This window comes from Dasypus novemcinctus, chromosome 13, assembly GCF_030445035.2.
Source record: "Dasypus novemcinctus isolate mDasNov1 chromosome 13, mDasNov1.1.hap2, whole genome shotgun sequence".
Taxonomy (NCBI): Eukaryota; Metazoa; Chordata; class Mammalia; order Cingulata; family Dasypodidae; genus Dasypus; species Dasypus novemcinctus.
The window spans coordinates 13,888,436-13,910,105 of record NC_080685.1 but is presented as its reverse complement, the minus strand read 5'-3'; the positions used below and the strand labels follow the sequence as shown (position 1 = coordinate 13,910,105).

General features: G+C 42.7%; 1 protein-coding gene and 1 pseudogene across 1 annotated transcript in view; one reads left to right on the top strand and one right to left on the bottom strand.

The window, feature by feature from the left end:
- GPR137B (G protein-coupled receptor 137B) overlaps positions 1–21,670 on the top strand; it is a 77,035-nt gene that overhangs the window by 20,009 nt on the left and 35,356 nt on the right. The window contains exon 2 of the mRNA XM_058309500.2: positions 8,900–8,949. Within this exon, the coding sequence (XP_058165483.1) occupies positions 8,900–8,949 (50 nt within the window). The remainder of the gene's footprint in view (positions 1–8,899; positions 8,950–21,670) is intronic.
- LOC139436325 (armadillo repeat-containing protein 10 pseudogene) lies at positions 15,383–21,013 on the bottom strand (annotated as a pseudogene).

The following is a 21,670-nucleotide window of genomic DNA, read 5'->3' as shown; positions in this document are numbered from 1 at the left end:
AAATTTCCAGTTGTGTTAACTCTGTTCACAAACCTTCCCTGGCTCTCTTATCCAGGGAAATGCATATCCCCTTGGATTTATGTTCCCAGCCTGTCCTTCTGCTCCCCCACTGCCTACCCCAGGCAGGACTTCACAGTAAGCACACTAAGCACCGCCTCATGCCTCCACCCTCCTCACACTGGCTGGGACTTATTTATTGGCGTATCTGTCTTTGGTTGTGAGTTTTTTCTCATCAGGGACCAAGAATTACTTCTCATAATTCTTGAGTCCAGCTCAGTGTCTGGTGCAAACTCAGGGTTCATTGTCAGCTGAATGGACTTAAACCCACCAACCTGAATGTCAGGGACAATCTGCCTTTTTATCTGGCCTCATTTACTCTTTAGCCACTTACAAGTTCCATTCTTCTCTTTTCATGATTTTTGTGGCTGTAGTTTGCACTGAGCAGAGTGCCCACTGCTGCCAATAGCACTATAAAAAAAAATTTTTTTTTATTAAAGAAGTGGTGGGTTTACAGAAAAGTCATGCATAAAATAGAGTTCCCATATACCACCCTATTATTAACACCTAGAATTGGTGTGGGTCATTTGTTAACAATTGCTAAAGGCAACTAGGGTTCACTGGCTGTGTAGTGCAGGTCCCGATTTTTAAAATTTTTTAAATTCTACTACCGTGAGTACAACCTAACATTTTCCCTTTAACCACATTCAAATATATAATTCAATTCTATTATATTCACCATGTTGTTGCTACCATTACCACCATCCATTAACTAAATTTTTCCATCCTCCCAAATAGACACTCTTCATTTTAAGCCTTAACTCCCTATGCCCTACTCTAGATTCTGGCTCTATAAATTTGTTTATTCTAATTATTTCATATCAATGAAATCATATAATGTTCTTTTATGTCTGACTTATTTCACTCAATATGATGTCTTCAAGGTTCATCCAAGTTCTTGCATGTATCAGGACTTCATTCCTTTTCAGGGATGAGTACTATTCCATTGTGTATATATCCCACATTTTGTTTAGTCAGCTTGCATTGGGTCCATATTTTGGCAACTGTGAATAATGCCTCTATGAATATCAGTGTGCATAGTGTTCAAGCCCCTGCTTTCAATTCTTGTGGGTATTTACCTAGAGGTGGGATTTCTGGGTCATGTGGTAATTCTATATTTAGCTTTCAGAGGAACTGCCAACTGTCTTCCACAGAGACTGTACCATCTTACATTGCCACCATCAATGAATGAGTGTTTCAGTTTCTCCACATCTTCTCCAACACTTGTAATTTTCTGTTTTTTAATAGTAGCCATTCTAGTGGGTGTGAAAGGTATCTCATTATGGTTTTGATTTGCATTTCCCTAATGACTAATGATGTTCAGTACCTTTTCATATGCTTTCTGGCCATTTGTATATCTAATTTGAAATGTTTATTCAAATCTTTTGCCCATTTTTTTCCATTGGGTTTGTTTGTTTTTGTTGGTGAGTTGAAGGGTTTCTTCATATATTTGAGATAGTAAACCCTTATTGGATATATGGTTTCCTAATATTTTCTCTTATTGTATAAGTTGTCATTTTGCTTTCTCAGCAAAGTCCTTTGAAGCACAAGTTTTTAATTTTAAGGAGGCCCCATTTATCTATTTTTTCTTTTGTTGCTTGTGCTTTAGGTATAAAGTCAAAGAAATGATTGCCTAACACAAGGTCCTGAAGATACTCCCCTCTGTTTTATTCTAGGATTTGATTGTTCAGGCTCTTATTTTTAGGTCTTTGATCGATTTTGAATTGATTTTTGTCTATGGTGTGAGGCTGGAGTCCACCTTCATTCTTCTGCAAATGGACATCCAGTTTTCCCAGTACCATTTGTTGAAGAGATAATTCTTTCCCAATTAAGTGGTCTTTGCCCCCTTGTCAAAACTCAGTTGGCCATAAATGTGAGGGTTGATTTCTGAACTCTCAGTTTAATTTCATTTGTATGTTTGCCCTTGAGCCAGTACCATACTGTTTTGATGCTGTGGCTTTGTAGTAAGTTTTATGACTGAGAAGAGTGAGTCCGCAATTTCATTCTTCTTTTTCAAGATGACTTTGGTTATTCAGGGCCCCTTACCTTTTCATGTAAATTTGATGATCACCTTTTCCATTTCTGCAAAGGAGGTTGTTGGAATTTTAACTGGATTTGAGTTAAATCTACTGCTTTGGGTAGAATTGACATCTTGACGATATTTAGTATTCTAATCCATGAATACAACATGTCTTTCTATTTATTTAGGTCCTCTTTGATTTCTTTTAGTAATGGTTTGCTTTCTGCGTATAAGTTACTTACCTCCTGCATCAAATTTATTCATAGATATTTGACTCTTTTAGTTGCTTTTGTAAACCGAATTTTTTCTTGATTACTTTTGCTGATTGTTCATTACTAGAGTAGAGAAACAGTACTGATTTTTCAGTGTTGTCCTCATACCCCACCACTTTGCTGAGTTCGTTTATTAGCTATTGATGTTTTGTTGTGGACAAATATCCACAACAAAGGCACATTCTGATATTAAATAAATCATTTTGATCCTCTTTGTGGAAAAACCGAAGGTGCAGACAACATTAACATAAAAGCATTTGCCATGATTTTTCTAAAAGCTCTAGCCACTCTTTATGAATTTGGCAGTTATATGTCTTGAATTTAACTGGGCTTATTTGAGCTGTGTTTAGAAACTCGTCCCTATCCTTAATGTTAATCTTTAGAGTTGTATTTAATTCCTGATGTTTTAAACTGCCATACAAAAAAAATATATTTTTTTATTTTCATACAATTTCGCCCCCATTAATTAAAGTGCATAAATGTCTGGACCAAGTTTTCAAGAAATATAAATCAAACTCTCCCACCTACCTCACCCTCACTCCTGTCTTGGGTTCCAAGAGACCTCAGTAAAGATTCATGAGTCCCCAGAGCTTCGGTGGAACCTCCCGGGCTGGCCTCTGCTCCCTGGCTGGCCTCTGCTCTCTGACCTATGGTGCTGGGATTTCTTATCGGGCTATCCATCTCCTACAGTCTGCCTTTGCTTCCCACTGACCTCAGCAGGAACTGAAAGAGAGGAGGAGAATACTTTGGGGAGACCCTGGCTCCTGAGGAAGGAGGAAGAGAAAGATTATTTAAAAAATTTTATAGTGGTGGGAAGATGGCAACGGAGGGTGCTCCAAGAATCAGGCTCTCCAGCAGAACAACTATTAGACAGGCAGAAACTGTCTGAATCAACTATTTTGAAACTGCAGAGTCCACAAGAACATTGTACAGCATCCAGGGAAGAGTGGAAGGAAGAGGCTGGTAAATTGTGGTAAAGACAATAAACTGCTCTCCCAGCAAAGCAGTTACCAGCGTCCACTCTCATGGCAGGCACCAGTGGGGTCTGGCCAGTGACTTAGCTTGCTGGTGCCAGAAAGGGACAAAAAAATATATTTCCCCAAGATCCAGCATGGGCACAAGCTAATGACCGATCACCAGTTTTAATTAGTGACTTCAGATTGCTGGGGTCTAGCTTTGAAGGGAGCCATTGTTCCAGTCTGCCCTGGACAAAGGTGGCAGATGACACTTAAAGATGCTGCGTTCCCTCATGGCCTTGGATGACAGCTGAAAGGCTGCATTTGCTGGGCATGTCAAAAACATAGCTTAGGGAAGACAGGCCTCTCCCTTATTCCCTCCCCGGGAAAATTTGGAGGTGGCCAGTGGTGCTTACTTTGTGGGTCCCTGGCCTTGCTCCAGCTAGGAAAGACTGACTTGGGAAACTCCTATCCAGTGTGACCCACCTCCCAGAATTTACCTTCCAGGCAAAAGCAGCTTCTACCTCATGTGTAAGAAGAAGCATTTGAGGCAGACAGCTTAGGGCAAAGGCTTACCTGCTTTAAGACATGCATCTGGAATACCCCAGAGAGGGAGGTTTGTTCCCTGGGAAGAAGAGGAGTCATTCAAACTCCTGTAAATGGGAACTCCTAAGGCCACTGCAAGCCCAAGCCCAGAACAAGGAAGGCCCGTAAAAGACAGGGACCCTGCCCTTTGCCTTTGCCTTGGGCTAGCCTTCCTGATGGGAGGGCTGAACTCTGATGTGGAGCACCAGCTAACGCAAAGCCAATTTGCAAAGCCAATGAGTGATGTTTTTTGCTTAGCTTTACTTAGTGTTGGAAGATCCCGACACTCAAGAAAATCTCTCGTATCACCAGCTGGTTACAATCTCAAGAAATAGACATTTCAGGGAGTAAGTCCCAGAGTTAACATTTAAAAATATTAAAGTGTACAGTGTGCAACAAAAGATGATACAAAGAAATAGGAAACAATGGCCCATCCAAAGAAAGAGGATTAAATTCCAGAAAACATCAGTGAAGAAGGCCAGATTGTGGTCATACTGGACAAAGAGTTTAAAAACCTACCCTCAATATTCTCAAAGAGATGAGGGAAAATACAGAGTAGGAACTAAAGGATATAAGGAAAATAATGAATAGGCAATATGAGACTCTCAAGTAAGAGATAGAAATTTTAAAAAGGAACCAAATGGAACTACTGGAGTTGAAGACCACAATAACTGAAATGAAAAATTCCTGGGAGGAGTTCAACAGCAAATTGGAGCTGGCGGAAGAAAGACTCAGTAAACTGGAAGATGACAATTGAAATGAGTCAGGTTGGAGAAGCAAAATATCTTTATATTGTGTATGTATATATATATAATGTATAGATATATAAAATAGCCTGAGACCTCTGAGACATCAAGTGTACTAATTTATGCATTATAGGAGTCCCAGAAGGAGAAGAGAAGAAAGGGGCAGAAGAAATATTCGAAGAAATAATGACAGAAAACTCCCCAAACTTAGCAAAAGACGTGAATATGCACATCCAAGAATCCCAGAGAACAGCAAACAGGATATATTTGGAGAAAAATATGTCCCTTCACATACTGATCACATTGTGAAATGTGAAGGACAAGGGGAGAGTTCTGAAAGCTGCAAGAGAAGAGCAACATGTTACATACAAGAGAGTCCCAATTATATTAAGTATGGCTTTCTTATGAGAAACTATGGAGATAAGAAGTGAACTGGTTGAAATATTTAAGTACTGAAAGAAAACAGTTGCCAACCAAGAATTTTATATCCAGTGAAACTTTCTTTCAAAAATGAGGGAGAGATCAAGACGTTTCCAAATAAACAAAATCTGAGGTCATACTAGACCTGCCCTACAAGCAGTGCTAAGGGAAGCTCTTCGGACTGAAAAGGAAAGGACATTAGATCGTGGTTCAAAGCAGCAGAAGAAACAAAGACCTGTGGTAAAGGTAACCATTTGAGTAATTATAAATGCCAGTATTATTACATTGTATTGTTCGGTATGTAACTCCACTTCTTACTTCCCATAGGTGCTAAATGCAAATGCATAGAAATTAATGATATAACTATGTTTTCAAACATACAGTGTATAAAGATATAATTGGTGGAGGGACAGAGGGGTATAGGAACAGTATATGAATACTCTATTGAAGTCAAGTTGGCATCAAATCAAATTTGATTGTGATATATTTAGGATATTAAATTTTAACCTTATGATAACCACAAGGAAAACACATGAAAAATATATCCAGATAGAAATGAGAAGGGATTCAATATGGTATAATACAAAAAAATGAAATAAATATGAAAGTAGACATTAATGGAAGAATTGCAGGGCTAAAATGGTGTAAGACTTACAGACTAAAGAAAAAATGGCAAAAAAAAAAAAGAAAGTCTTGCATTATCACTTTAATGTAAATGGGCTTTAAATGTAAATGGATTAAACTCTCCAGTCAAAAGACAGAGACTGGAAAAATGGATAAAAACACATGACCCAATTGTAGGCTGTCTGATTTTATATTCAAAGACATAAGTAGGTTGAAAGTGACAGGATAGAAAAACAGAATTTATACAAGTAGTAACCAAAAGAGAGGTGGGGTAGCTATACTAACATCAGATAAAATAGTCTTTGAGTAAATATCTGTTATGAGGGGCAGAGATGATCATTCTATCCTGACAAAGGAGTCAATTCAACAAGAAGGTGTAAGAAGATGTAACAGTTAGAAATATATATGCACCTAACAGCAGAGACCCCAAATATACAAGCAAATCCTGACGTATTTGAAGTGAGAAAGTGATGGATCTAGGTTAATAGTAGGAGACTTTAATATACCACTTTCAATAGTTGGTAGAATATCTAGACAAAAGATCAACAAGTAAATACAATCCTTGAACAATACTCCAGCGAACTGTACTAAAAGCACATATATAGAACATTTCACCCAACAACCACAGAATATTCAGTCTTCTCAGGTGCACATGAATCATTCTCAAGGATAGACCATATCTTAGGTCACAAAATAAGTCTCAATAAATCCAAAACTGTTGAAATCATACAATGTGTTTCTCTTACCACAATGGAATGAAGCTGGAATTCAATAAAAGAGGGAGAAATGAAAAGGCCAGAAATATATGAAATTTAAACAACGAACTCTTAAGCAACCAATGAGTTAAAGAATAAATGACATGAGAAATTAGAAAATATTGTAAAGTGAATAAAAATACAACATAAAAAAATTATGTGAAGACAGTGCTCTAAATATATATATTATTTGCTAAATATAAATGTACTTATATATTAAATGTAACTATACTTATATGTTAAATATAAATATAAATATAGCTCTACATGCTCATATTAAAAAAGATTTCAAATCTGGAGACACTGTTCTCATGCCATTTATTGTGCTGTTACCAGACATTTAAATTTGATGATGTAAGCCCCTCTCAGCTACCTACTTCCCAAAAGGATTTAGGAGAGAGACAAAACTCTTGTCTTTCTCAAGGTTGAAAGGCTCATTTGTAAACTCTGAGAGAGGTTAGAAAAGGGCATGGTGGGGGATGGCTTACTTTGACACCTGTAAAAATACCTGTAGCTTTCTCCAGGTGTGCAGTTAGAGCTGTTGACTGGCAGCACGTTATTGGAAGGTGGAAATGGAGCGTGAGGGTGCACCATGTCAGGGGCTGGCCTGGGGCCCCCATCGCCCGCAGCCTCTGGTCTTAGCACCCTGTGCTCACTCTTGGTACTGGCTGAGCATTGCGATCACTGGTTTTAGTGTTTTAACTGGATGACTGCAAAGCTGTTCAAGAGTATTAGTTCAAGAAGTTCATTCTCTTTAGATGGGTATTTCTCGAGGTGGTCCTTGAGCTAGGGTATCAGCATCACATGGAGAAGTGATTAAAATACTGATACTTGGACCATCCTAGACCACTGAACTGATCTCTGCAGGTGGGGCTGAGGATTTGCATTTTAAACAAGTTCCCCAGGGATTCTCATGCACTCGTGTCTGAGAAGCCATCCAAAGAATGCCTTTTAAAAGGATCCCCCCTTAAAAGGAAGAGGATTTGGCTGAAGGGTTAGAGTATCCACCTACTACCTGGGAGGTCCAGGGTTCAAACCCAGGGCCTCCTGACCCATGTGGTGAGCTGGCCCATGCGCAGTGCTGACGTGCGCAATGAGTGCCCTGCCACGCAGGGGTGTACCCCGCATAGGGGAGCCCCACGCGCAAGGAGTGTGCCCACTAAGGAGAGCTGCCCTGTGCGATAAAAAGCACAGCCTGCTCAGGAGTGGTGCTGCACACACGGAGAGCTGATGCAGCAAGCTGACGCAACAAAGAGAGACACAGATTCCTGGTGCCACTGACAATACAAGCAGACACAGAAGAACACACAGCGAATGGACGCAGAGAGCAGACAACTGGAAGGGGAGAGAAAGAAATGAAAAATCTTAAAAAAAAAAAAAAAGGTTCCCCAGGGGTAATGGTGTCTCATATTGCATGTTTCTAGGACTTGGGCCTTAGGTGAGGAAGGGGTGGGACAGGAGCCTGCTGGAGGATGGTGGGTTTCCAGGTGGAGACTGCGCAGAAGGGCCTCCCAGGCAGTAGGGTCAGCCGGGGCGGCAGGGGAGGGGCATGGCTTAGGCAGTCGTGGGGAGCAGTTTGCTTGGAAGTAGAAGCCTGCAGGTCTTCTGAGACTCACCAGATCATCTCTGAAAAATACCCTCCCTCCGCCACTCTTCCGTAATCCTTCTTAACTCCTCCCCGTGCCGCCCCACCCCTGTAAACACCAGGGATGCAGGGCTAGGAACACGGGACCACCCGTGCCGGGGTTCTTCTCACCCCACCCCGACAGCCCACGGAGGCCCCAGGGATCCAGCACCCCGCTCTCACGCCGAGTGCGAGCTCGGCCTCGGAAGCTCTGCGCCCACGCTGGGGCGGTGGCGGCCGGGGCGGTGGCGGCCAGTCTGGAGTTAGGGATTGAGTCGACCCCGACTTGCTGCCTCTCCTCCTGGCTCGAGGGCTCCACTACGCCGTCCACTGCCTCGGTGCAGAGGCCCTGTCACGATCGGGTGGGCTTCTAAAGATTCTGGGGAAATCCAAAATGCACCATTTCTGCTAGAGATACCAGTCATGGCTGATGTTTCTATTGTCTAAAGAGTTTCTTGCTTCAAGTGTGTTTGCAAAGTTGGAGCCTGGGTAGATGGACGCTTACATTACAAAAACACGATTTTTTTTTTGCCAGGGAAAATTTTAAGCAAGGGGGAGGGTGGACGGTTTATGTCAAGTACCAGCTCAAATCTGAATCTTAAAATAAGAGAAGTACTTGGCAGTCGTAGAGCAGTGATACCTTTACTTTTGAATTCGTATGTAGAGCGGCAAAAAATATTTAGCTTAACCAGCTTTCTCCTAAACGTGGCCGTCTCAAGTCCGGAAAGCGAGCCCAGTGCCCGAGTGTCAGGGGAAGGGGAAATTCCAAGTGGTGACGGTTATTTGTTAGTGTCGCTACATATCGAGTACTCAGCCTCTTGTATTTCTCTGTCGTTGCAGGTGATTTTCAAAGCAAAGTCAAAATATTCTCCAGAACTACTCAAATACCGGTAAGTACCCCCGGGGCACTTCTCTCTGCGGTGGCGGGTGGAAGCTGGCACACTTACTCCCCAGGTGCTCTGGCTGCTGGAAGCAGCCCTGCTCGATGAGTGTTTGACCTCAAGTAGGAGGGCCAAAGCCTCAGGGGTCAGCCCGTTCCAGTATTACTTTGTAGGTCCTGCGGCATATTTGGCCAGTACCTTGTTGAGAAGCAAGAGCCCCGTGCCTGTCGTAACCAGGGAGGAAGTCGATGAGAACAAACTACAATTTACCTGTGAAATAAAGGGCCCCCGCGGGCAGGAGAAAGGGGTCCCTGAGAAGGCCAGGACCCCGGGACCTCCCCACCCCTGCCGGAGTGGCAGGACAGAGCCTTGCTGTCCCCGCAGCCCTGCCCCTACCCGGCTTGCCTCTGGCTGCCCAGTGGCCTTAGGCTTTTTGTTTTGTGGGACTCCATTGTCTGCTGGACAGTCACAAATTGTGCCGCGGAGAGTTACCAGAACCTGCTGCTCAGCTGTTTATTGGGTATCCGTCCTGCAAATTTAGTTTTGAGCAGTTAGTGCTCAGGCACCAGGGGCCAGAATGCCTGCGCCCTTGAGAAGTATATACTGTGTTTGAAAAGGCGTCCTAAAGAACACCAAGACTTGCGGGGTCGGGCGGGGCGGTCTGCAGGGAGCGTCCGACCGCGTGGGTGGCCTCTGCCCACGGCCACTGTGGCCTGTGGGAGGCCTGGAAATTCCGTGGTGGAACGAGGCTTGTGCTGGAGCGTGCAGGAGAGGCTCTCACTGGAGGGGACCCCTTCGGGTGCGTGCTGCGTGCATGCAGAGACGTGGGTGCACCTGGTTTTCCTGGGCAGGGCGTCTGTAACGTTACCCGAATTTTCAAAGAGGTCTGTGCCGCCCCGCAGATGAAGAGCCGCTGCCTTACGCAACAGCCAGGTTTGGGAGAAAGAGAGAAAAGGCCTCGAGGAGGGGTAGAGGGGGCGTAATGTGAGTCGGTATTTGGTGTGTCTCTGCTGCCACAGGCAAACATTTCTGGAAAGGCAACTTTTTCCAGAATCTTCTTGGATCAAAGGAAAAATGATTTTTATGACTTTACAAGTAGGGGAAAAATGCGCATCTTAAATTATATGTATACTCGTAAATGTATAAAGAATTTTTATTTAAAATTCTGCAAGCGTGTATTTTTATCTTTTTTTTTTATAATCGAGGAAACTGAAGTTCAGAAAGCCTTGTGACAGTGCTGGACCAGGCTGTAAGTCATTAGCCTCACAAGCCCATGGTGTTTTATTTTTCCTTTTACCTGATCTCGTTACCTTTTGAGAGGTTCAGGTCCTGTTTCCTCCATGCTATTTACCTGGCACCTCAGAGTCCACCACTGCTGCTGTTGGTCTGAGGAGGGCAACTTAAAGTAGTACGTCCAAGGAGAGGATTCCCTCTCCTCTCTGATGGTAAAACAGCCAGTCTTTCCTCTGCTTCCATAATCTTTGCCCTTCCTTCCCTCAACAGAAACAAAGATCAGCTGTGGGGACTGGGGACCCAGTGAGCAAAGAAGTAAAGATTGGGTCAGGGAGGATGATTCTGATTGATTATGGAGCCGAGAACTCGTTGGATGAGGCTGGGATAATTAGGTGTCTTCTGGAGGTGAAATGTGGAGACCCTGGTCAGAAAGGAAGATGGTTAAAGACAGGTTTTTTAAAGCTCCTGAGCCACTGAGGGGGGGCAGGGTTGCCAGTGAGAAAATGCACAGGTGGGGACAGTACGTATCCAACTCTAGGACACGCTGTGATGTGCAGGACTGTTTCATCGGGATGGCATTTGCAGAGATGAAGGGAAGAGAATGGGAGAACAGATGAACAGATAAACCACATGTGATCTGTCCATACAGTGGACTATTACTCAGCCATCAAAAGAAATGACGTTCTTTTTTTTTTAAAGATTTATTTATTTATTTCTCTCCCCTTCTCCTTCCTCCCGCCCCAGCTGTCTGTTCTCTGTGTCCATTCACCGTGTGTTTTTCTGTGTCTGCTTGTATTCTTGTCAGTGACACTGGGAATCTGTGTTTCTCTTTTTGTTGTTGTTGTGTCGTCTTGCTGGATCAGCTCTCTGTGTGTGTGGCGCCACTCCTGGGGAGGCTGGACTTTCTTTCAAGCTGGATGGCTCTCCTTACGGGGTGCACTCCTTGTGCGTGGCGCTCCCTTACACTGGAGACACCCCTGCATGGCACAGCACTCCTTGTGCGCATCAGCACTGCGCGTGGGCCAGCTCCACACAGGTCAAGGAGGCTCTGGATTTGAACCATGGACCTCCCTTGTGGTAGGTGGATGCTCTGTCCATTGAGCTAAGCCCGCTTTCCAGAAATGAAGTTCTTATTCCTGCTATAACATGGATGAACCTTGGAAACATTGTGCTACGTGAAATAAGCCAGACACAAAAGGAGGATTATTATATGATTCCACTTCTAGGAAAAATCTAGAATAAGAAAATTCATAGAGACTGAAAGTACATTAGAGGTTACCAGGAACTGGGGTAGGGGCAATGGGGAATTATTGCTTAATGGGTACAGAGTTTGTGTTAAAGGTCAAGAAAAAAATTTTTAATGGATGGTGTAGCAGTTTGATATGGTTATAGATTCTAAAAATAGATATTGGATTATGTTTGTAATCTGGTCTGTACCTGGGCAGGATTAATTTATGATTAGGCCTTTGATTGGGCCACGTCATTAGGGAATCCCCAAGGGGTGGGGACTCACAGATAAAAGGCATGGCAGAGGACAGAGTTGAGGGTTTTTGATGCTGGAGTTTTGAGGTTGGAGTTTGATGCTGAAGTCTTAAGCTGGAGCCCTGGGAAGTAAGCTCACAGAGGAAACAGAAGCATGCATCAGGAAGAGAGAATGCTGAGCCCAGGAAGAAGCAAGCCCTGGGAAGTGGGGAACCCTGAACCCAGACAGAAGCAAGACCCTGGAAGGGAGGAACCCAGGAAGCCTGAACCCTCGCAGACTTTGGCAGCCATCTTGCACCAACATGTGAAAATAGACTTTAGTCAGGGAAGTAACTTATGCTTTATGACCTGGTATCTGTAAGCGCCTACCCCAAATAAATACCCTGTATAAAAACCAACCAATTCCTGGTATTTTGCATCAGCACTCCTTTGGCTAACTAATACAGATTGGTGTATTGTGATTGTGACCAGTTCCACTGAATCGTATGCTCAGAAATGGGTAAAATGGCAAATTTTATGTTATATATGTAACCACAATAAAATTGAAATTAAAAAAATAGGGCTAATAAACACGGTAGGGTCCTGATGTTGAAAGTGAGATGTTTGAGCCAAAGAAGGTGGAGCATTTCCTGAAGGCAGGAGGGTGAGGTTCAGTGGGAGAAGCCTGTTACCTTGGAGCAAATAATTTAGTTGCCAAGTATAAAGAAATCCTAAGAGTTCTTCATGTTTAGGCACATCCTTAATCTCCTCTATTTAACTCCCCATTTCTCTTAAGCCAGATGCATTTCAAGCAATGATTTATCCCTTGAGCCGTTTTGATAGGTTGTTTTTTAAATAGACCGGCTTCACTAAGTTAACTACAACTCATTAGAAATGAAACATAATCCATTAGCGTAGAACTGGTTGAAACTTCCCACCCCAAGCTATTCGGTCAGCATCTCTGTGTTTTGGAAGATCATTTATATTCTCGTGAGCTAAGAAAACCACTTTGTTTTTTCACTAAAATTCTCTTTTCCATAACGCATTAGCTCGCTTTGCATTTTGCTGTGGTTGGTGCAGGTTTAGTTGGGTTTCTGTCTTTCTCAGTCTATGTTTTTAATCCCTTTGGCCTAGGAAATATGATCACTTGGCATAGGAGTTTTTTTGTTTGTTTTTTAGATACTGGAGCTGGGGATGTGGACTTGGGATGTTGTATGCGGGAAGCAGGTGCTCAACCACAGAGCTACACTTGCTCCCCCGAGTTGGTTTTCTCGTTTGTTTGCTTTTGTTGTTGTTTTTAGGAGTTACTGGGGATCGAACCAGGGACCTCATACATGGGAAGCAGTATGCTACTGCTACATCCATTCCCCTCAAGAGTATTTTGATTTTACACATTTTCTACTGTTTTCCCTTTATCTTTGATTTTTTTTTTTTTAATAAAGTGAAAAACATAGTGAGCCAAGCGTTGCTTTCTACTTCCAGAGATGTAAGACATTGGAAGAGAGATGTAAGCAGTCCTCTAGCATCCAATGATACCGCCTCCCTTAGGAGGAAGTCAGAAAGCCGTGACTGTCGCCGGCCCTGCGTGCTTCCTTGTCTGGGTGCTGATGGAGAAGGGTCTGCGCTGCTGAAGACGGGTTGCCCTTCACGCTTCTCTGCCCTTGTCGACCCTCTGGTCCCCCCAGTAGCAGTGGTCTTCCCAGAGGCTGGCTGGCTGTGCTTTCCTTTTTTTTTTTTCTCTGTCTCATGTCAGGTTGGGCTGTTGATCCCGACCCTATGGTTTTACATTGAAACGAAGTAATTTTGAGGCAATGTACAGACGACTGTACCCCCTGGGAACACATCCTTGTGACACGGCCTCTTCTGGGCCCCCCTTTAAAACTCTACGCCTCCAGATTCCGCCCTTTCTCCCACAGTTGTAGGCCAAGATGGGGAAAGTATAGTGTTTCAAGGTTTTGTTGTTGTTGTTTCATTGTTTAAGTTACACAAGCTCCTTTGAAAAAAATGTAAAATATGAAAATGTGGAAGAATTGTAAATATGTGGAAAGAAAGAAAATAACTCTATTGAACTTCTCTCCGCCAGCATAATTCCCCCTGCCCTAAGGCAATACAAGAATATATTCCATTCTAGGTTTTTAGATACATTTTCCAAACCATAACTGATGCTTATATTTAGGTTAGTGCAAAAGGAATTGCAGTTTGGGAGCATGAATTTTAAGTCAGTTTAACTAGGCTCAGACACATCTTTATTAATCAAAATAGGAACCATTACAATCAATACATTTTTGCCAATGAGAAATAAGTTTGTTTACTCCTGCACCATAAAAATCCGTGCTTCAGGATTTGACGAACTCTTGGAGAGCTTTTTCTGCATCCTCCTGGTTGTGGAAGCAAAAAGTTGTTGAGATGCTTGAAGAAGTGGTAGTCAGTTGGCGAGAGGTCAGGTGAACATGGTGGACGAGGCAAAACTTCGTAGCCCAATCACTTCAACTTTTGGAGCGTTGGTTATGCAAAGTGTGGTTGGGTCTTATCTTGGAGAAGAATTGGGCCCTTTCTGTTGACCAATGCTGGCTGCAGGTGTTGCAGTTTTCGGTGCATCTCATCAATTTGCTGAGCATACTTCTCAGCTGTAATGGCTTCGCCGGAATTCAGAAAGCTGTCATGGATCAGATTGGCAGCAGACCACCAAACAGCAACCAGGACCTTTTTTTTGGTGCAAATTTGGCTTTGAGAAGTGCTTTGGAGCTTCTTCTTGGTCCAACCACTGAGCTGGTTGTTGCCTGTTGTCGTATAAAATCCACTTTTCATCACACGTCACAATCTGAGAAATGGTTCATTGTTGTTGTGTAGAGTAAGAGAAGATGACACTTCAAAACGACGATTTTTTGGATTTTTGGTCAGCTCATGAGGCACCCACCTTTTGAGCTTTTTTCACCTTTCCAGTTTGCTTCAAATACCAAAGACCATAGAATGGTCGATGTTGAGTTTTTTGGCAGCTTCTCATACAGTTTGAAAGGATCAGCTTCGATGATTGCTCTCAATTGTCAACTTCTGATGGCTGGCCACTATGCTTCTCATCTTCAAGGCTCTCTTCTCCTTTGCAAAACTTCCTGATCCACCACTGCACTGTACATTCTTTAGCTTTTCCTGGGCAAATGCATTGTTGATGTTGCGAGTTGTCTCCGCTGCTTTATGACCCATTTTGTTGGTTTTTTTTTGTTGTTGTTGTTAATATGAAGATATTTTTTTTTCTTCTTTATTTTCTTATAAATGTTACATTAAAACAATATGAGGTCCCCATATACCCCCCACTCTACCCACCCCACCCCTCCCACATCAGAAATTTATGACCCATTTTGAATTCAAATAAGAAAATAGCTCCAATTGGCTTTTTGTCTAACATCATTTCCCTAGTCTAAAATAAATATAAAATAAACAGCAAGGATTAAGTCATTAGCAAAAAAACAAAGCAAGAAATGATATATAACATAATCACATTTATTTAAGAATGTATGCCACTATGAAATGGCAAATTCAACCATGCAAAACCACAATTACTTTTGCACCAACCTAATAGTACATTTCTAGTTTTGCATTCTGAGTTCTTAGCATTAGATCATAAGTATTTTTCCATGGTGGTTCAAACCTCACGTCACAGCCTCTTTCATTAGGACAGTAATGGACTTTAGTCAGGTGGTCCTGTGGGCTCAGAGACTAGGATTTGATAGAAATCAAGGGAGAGGCAAGTTTAGGCAGTCAAGACAGGGAGGTGGGGAAGCATGGACACCTTTGGGGACACCAGGTAGACTAGCTTCATTAGCATGTAGGGGCTCTGTAGATTAATTTGGGTGGGGAGAGCAGTGGGTGGGAGGAGGCAGCTGGTGGGGAGGACAGAGGTCGGAACCTGGCGTGAGGGAGTGTGGTGGAGTGGGGTTGGGAAGGAGGCACAAACAGCAGATGGGAATAAAGGCTCTACTGAATTTGACAACTGATTATATGGGCAGTGGAGAGGGGATTGAAGACGACCTTTACAGTTTAGGAATCTGCAGGAAAGTATGGTGCCTTTCATAGGAGTAGGAAAACGTAGAGAAGTGTTGGAGGAGGGACATCAAGGATGAGTTGTGGATATGTGGGTTTGAGGCAATAGGGCTTCTTAGGGCGGGTTGTTGGGGACCCTTTGCAGCCTAGGACAGAGGCAGTGCAAGAGGTTTTTGAACTTGGTCATCCAAAAGTTGTAATCAAAGCTGTAGGAATGACTGTATTTCCTGAGGAAGAGAAAATAGAGAAGAGGGCCAAGGACACCTTCACTTCTGGGTTGAAGAGAAAGAAGAGGAACCCGGGGACTCTCCAGGGATGAGCTTAGAACTGAGGGAAATGAGTACGGTGGCCGGGAGAGCCCCTTGGGCGAAGGTTGGGAAGGGTCTGGCTGAGAGAGGCTACCCGAGTTCTGTGAGGAGGTCGTGGTGGCCTGGGAGAACTTGGGGTCAGCAGGGTGATGGGCAGAGCCCATTTACAAGGGTTGTGAAGTGAGTGGCTAGGGGAGGGGAAGATGATGGGAGGAGGTGAAGACTTTTTCTAGTTGATGAAGAAAGAAAAGGCTAAGGTGAGACCTTGAAGCATTGCTGGGTGAGGGCAGAGGAGAGAAAGCAGGAAAGGGAAGGGCGGTCCATTGAGTTCTCATAAGAGCTCTTGGAGGTGAGATAGGAGTCATCATCTCCCTCGTACAGGTGAGGAACCCACAGCCCAGAGGGGCCAAGAGACTTGCCTGCCTTTGTGGACTTGTCTGACTGCCAAACCCATTTCTTAATGTGCCACCATGCAGATGAGGGTGGAGCAAGGAAAGAAGAGGAGGGTGAGGTGCAGGTTTGAACCCCATTGTCTAAAAATCCAAGATGGAGAAAGGGCTGTCAGGAGCTATCCCCACACTACCAGTAGTGATATCTCTGGATGATGAGTGCTGGCTGATATTTCTTGCCACCACTATTCATTTCAGTAGTTTCTCAATGTCCTCTGATGGTCATACATGACTTGTGTAAAAAAAGGAAAAGGAATAAACAGTTAAACTTTTAAAAAAAATTTTAGAGAAGTTTTATATTTATAGAAAAAGTATGCAAAGTATGGAGAGTATCCATATAACCCCACACCCACACATAGTTTCCCCTAGTAACACCTTACATTAGTGTGGTACATTTGTCACAATTGATTACCTAATCAATATTGAAGCATTGCTACTAACCAAAGTCTATAGTTTACATTACTTGGTGCTGTACAGTTTTATAGGCTTTGACAAATGTATTATGTCAAGTATCTGTCATTGCAGTATCATACAGAGCAGTTTCACTGCCCTAGAAATGCCCTGTGTTCCATTATCTTTATATCAACACTACAAGTTCTTCTGTTAACACAAGGTAATAACTACATTAACAGTAAATCTGCTCTGATCCGTTATTACACTTACCCCTTATTTTTGTTCATTCCTCAGTCTTGAGGAATTGGGAATGATATCTGTTCTGACTGCTTCAGGATGAGAGGGGGCTTAGATATAATGGAGCAGATGGAAGGAATTGTTTTGTTTGCAGTTGTAGATAGTGCTTGTTTTTGAGATGGGACTGGCCCATCATCACCATTTTGTTAGTTGTCCAGAGCAAGCCCGAAGTATTGGAGAGTAGATATTGCCCACAACTCTGCTGGGTTTCAGGGCTCCACTGGCATAGGAACAGTCTTAAGTCTCTGAGAAATATATTTAACAGGTATGTTGAAAATTATAGGTCAAATAAAAGGAGTAGAAGAATCATGAGTAGGGGAATTATAAATGAGAATAACTTTGTTATATTGGGGAAATGGATTATCTTGTATTTCCAAATAGGGCCCACTGAGGGGGTTTTGATTTCATGAGGCTGTGTGGCTTGCCTATGGCACCTGGACATCCCTAGAGCCCTCAGGAGCACTTTTATTTGAGGCTTTGTTTATTGTGGCAGTTAGTGAAAGCTGCCTGAGACCTGCATAAGCAAACCCTCTGGAATGACTTCCTGACTCACTTGAAATCTCTTAGCCATAAAAACCCTGTTTTATTTAATACTTTCCCCTTTTGGTCAAGGTCTTTTTCCGAATGCATTGTTGATTAATGCTTGGTGACAATCCCTTGGTGCCAGGGAGGCTCATCCCCAGAAGTCATGTCCCATGACTTGATAGTTTGCAGCTGAAGAGACCAGAGCCTTGAACAACTGAGAAAGCCAGGAAAAAAACATGCCCAGGGAGAGAGACTAGCCTTTTGCTAGCCTACAGCTGAGATCAGAAGAGGTTGGGACTCCCCACAGAGCCCTAGGAGGAAGAGGAAGGCTGAACCCTGGCAGATGTTGGCAACTATCTTGTTCCAACACTTGGCAACAGACTTTGGTAAGGGGAGTAACTTACCCTTCTTTTTTCCTTGTGAATGATTTTATTTAAAAAAAAGTTATAAAACTTATGCTCATAGTAAAAAATGTAAACAGTAGAAGAAGGCATCCTTAGAAAAGTCATCTTTCCACTTCCCAGTCCCACTCCCAGGAATTTGTATATCATTCTAGAACTCTTTATGCATATAGAAGCATAAATATTTTTTATTTAAAAACAAAACACAGGAGTGGGTGTAGCTCAGTGGTTGAGTGCCTGCTTCTCATGTACAAGGTCGAGGTTCAATTCCCAGTACCTCAAAAAAAAACACCAAGCAAACCAAAAAACAAAAGGAAACCCACAAATGCGCTTACATTGTATATACTCTTCTACGACATGTGTTTTAAAAAATAACCTTATTTCATGGACATCTTTCCACATTAGCACATTCAGATTGGTTTCATTCTTTTTAAAGAGCAGATAATTGCTTTAACCAATTGGCTATGGAAGGGCATTTTGATGATCCCATCATTTTCGGCATAATGTCTTTGGGAGTGAGTGAGAAATAGCAAACACTTCTAAAAGTTTACATTTTTCATGACTAAAAGTGATTAGAATCCATTCTGATGATTCGAATAGATCTGTGAAAACAGTGTGGCTGGGCTGGCAGTGGGACTTGAGGGCTTAGGATCTCATCACTACTGGAAGAACGGTGCCATTCCTATGGCAGTTCTAAACACTGAATTGGTCACAAACTAATGTCCCCCTCAGATGGGTAACTGCCAGTCACTCCAAGTGGCAGAAGGGCAGCTTATGTGTAAAAAGGTCACTGTTACTTTATGTAGAGAAAATAACTACAATAGCTCAAACCAGACAGCAAAATAAAATGTTTTCATTAGAAGTTCTCAGATTCGTTTGGTAGGAATAAAATGGCCCAAAACTAACTTGAAGACCATGGCAGTTATAGCTATGTTAATGATGAAACTTTATGATGTTTACTGTTTAAATTTAGTAGCAGAAAGAATCCCTTTATAAGGGAGATGGAAAATAAAAAGTTTATAATGCGTATTACTTCCAGACTGCATTACTCTTTGGAAACATGGCCAATCAGCATTTCATTATTACGACTTTTTCCTTCGCATCTGCATCAGGGTGATCAGCTAAAGCTCTCGTTTTCTGGGCACATTCTTCTCCATAGAATAGGAAAAACAGTGAACCCTTAGTGAAAGTAGGCTGAAAAGCCAAATGGCCATCCGCTTTGTGGCAGTGTTTATATTCTGAAATAGCGTAAGTGCTCAAAGAAGAATCTCCCTTGCTAAGTGACTGTCATAAAGGGGAAGGAATGAAGAATCTGCTTGGGCACTGAGTAGTCCTACTGCCATGGCTGGATTTTCAGACAAATTCAAAAGTAGTTTCAGGACCTGAACCTTGGTGGTTCCATTTCCTCTAAGTAACACGCGGAAAAGGTCTGTGTTGTAACTGTTAAGCATGGGTTGGTAGTCACTGGTAACAGCCATGCTTGTTAGCAGTCTCAGTCCCGCCAGCTGCACGGCAGAGTTCAGCAGGTCAGAGGAGACATCCTCCCGGCCTTGACTCATGGACATCTTTATCTTGCTTTGATTTTCAGCAAATAACACTCAGGTTATTCAGTGCATTTAAAGTTTTCTCTTTAATCCTGTGGTTGGGACTGTTGATCCTGTTTCCCACAATTGGAATACCAACCACCCAATTCACGAACAATGACTTGGTTAGCTGAAAAAGCTGCATTGTTACCCAGCGTGACCAAAGCTTTTCCAGTAATTCCGATCCTCAGCTGACTCAAGCAGGTGAAGGAGTTTCTGAAGTTCCTCAGCATTCAGGACCTCATCCTATGAACCACCTGTTAAGTCTTCAGCAGTGCTGAGGGGGGGAGGGAAGCTCAGCTTCTCAGTCCTGCCTTTGCCACGTCCTCGCTGCACACTGGCAACCCCAGGCTGAGGAGTCACTTCGAGGAGAACTACGTTCCTCAGGTCTGTGAGGTACTGGAGTCGCGTGGCGGTGGATGTGGAGTGATCCTAGGGAGTGGCTAACTTACTCTTTATGGCTTCGTGACTGTAAGCTGCTACCGCAAATAAATCCCCTTCATAAAAGCCGACAGATTTCTGGTAGTTTGCATCAGCACCCCTTTGGCTGACTAATATATCCCTCATGGATAATCATTATTCACATTTTTGTATTTTTCTTCCTGGTCTTTTTTTAATATATGTTTTTTATTAGAGAGGTCATGACCTTACAAAACAATCATGCATAACATGCAGAATTCCCATACATCTCTCCTCCACCAACACCTTGCATTGTCGTGGAACATTTGTATATTAGTCAGAGACTGTCACTTTCCTCAGAGTTGTGCTGTCATCACCTCAGTCAATTTTAGAACCTTTTCATTACTAAGTAAATTTTTGAACATTTTCCTTACTCCAATAGAAAAAATCCCATATCCCCCATTATTGACCCTTAGCATTGATATAGTACCTTCTTCGACACTTATGCAAGAATAATCCAATATTGCCGTTAACTGTAGTCCGTAAGTTGCATTATTTGTATTTTTCCTGTATATCACCATAATGTTACCACCTTGGAATAGTGATGTACATTTGTTCTAGTTCATAGAAGAACATTCTTGTATTTGTACTATTAACCACTACCCTCATCCTCCACTGGGTTCACTATGATATACAGTCCCTAGATTATTCTCTAGCTTTCTTTTAGTTGACATTTACACCCCAGGCTACCCTTTTCAGCCACAATCATATTTATAAATCTTCTGTGTTAGTTATACTCACTATAGTGTGTTATAATCAACTTTATCCATTTCCACACTTATACAGTCAAACTAATTAAAAATTGTACATGGGTAATGGATGTGGCTCAAGCAGTTGGGCTCCCGTCTACCATATAGGAGGTCCAGGGTTTGATGCCCAGGGCCTCCTGGTGAGGGCGAGCTGACCTGTGCAGACTGCTGGTCCATGTGGGAATGTTGCCCTGTGCAGGAGTGCCGCCCTGTGTGGGAATGCCACCCAGCACAGGAAAGCTGCCCTGTGCAGGAATGCTGGCTGACATGGAGAGCTGGCACAGCAAGATGAAGTAACAAGAGACACAGAGGAGAGAAAATAAGAAGACATAGCAGAACAGGGAGCTGAGGTGGCACAGGAGAGTAATCACCTCTCTTCCACTCCAGAAGGCCTCAGGATTGGTTCCCGGAGTTACCTAATGAGAATATAAGCAGACACAGAAGAACACACAGTGAATGGACACAGAGAGTAAACAAATAGGAGGTGGGGGTGGGGGAGAAATAAATAAAATAAATCTTTAAAGAAAAAGAAAAATGAATCAGTACCTCTTAGCCCTCATCCTAAGTCCTAGTAACCTGTACTCGAGATTTTAATTCAATAGGCTTCTATTTTGTATTTAGTTCATATTAGTGAGACTATTGAATATTTGTCCCTGTGTGTGGCTTCTTTCACTAAGTATAATGTCCTCAAGGTTCATCCATGTTATCATATGTGCCCCAATTTCATTTCTTATAGCAGCATAATATTCCACATTTTATTTATTAAATGGTTGATGAACACTTGGGTTGTTTCCATCTTTTGGAAATTGTGAATAATGCAACTATAAACATTGT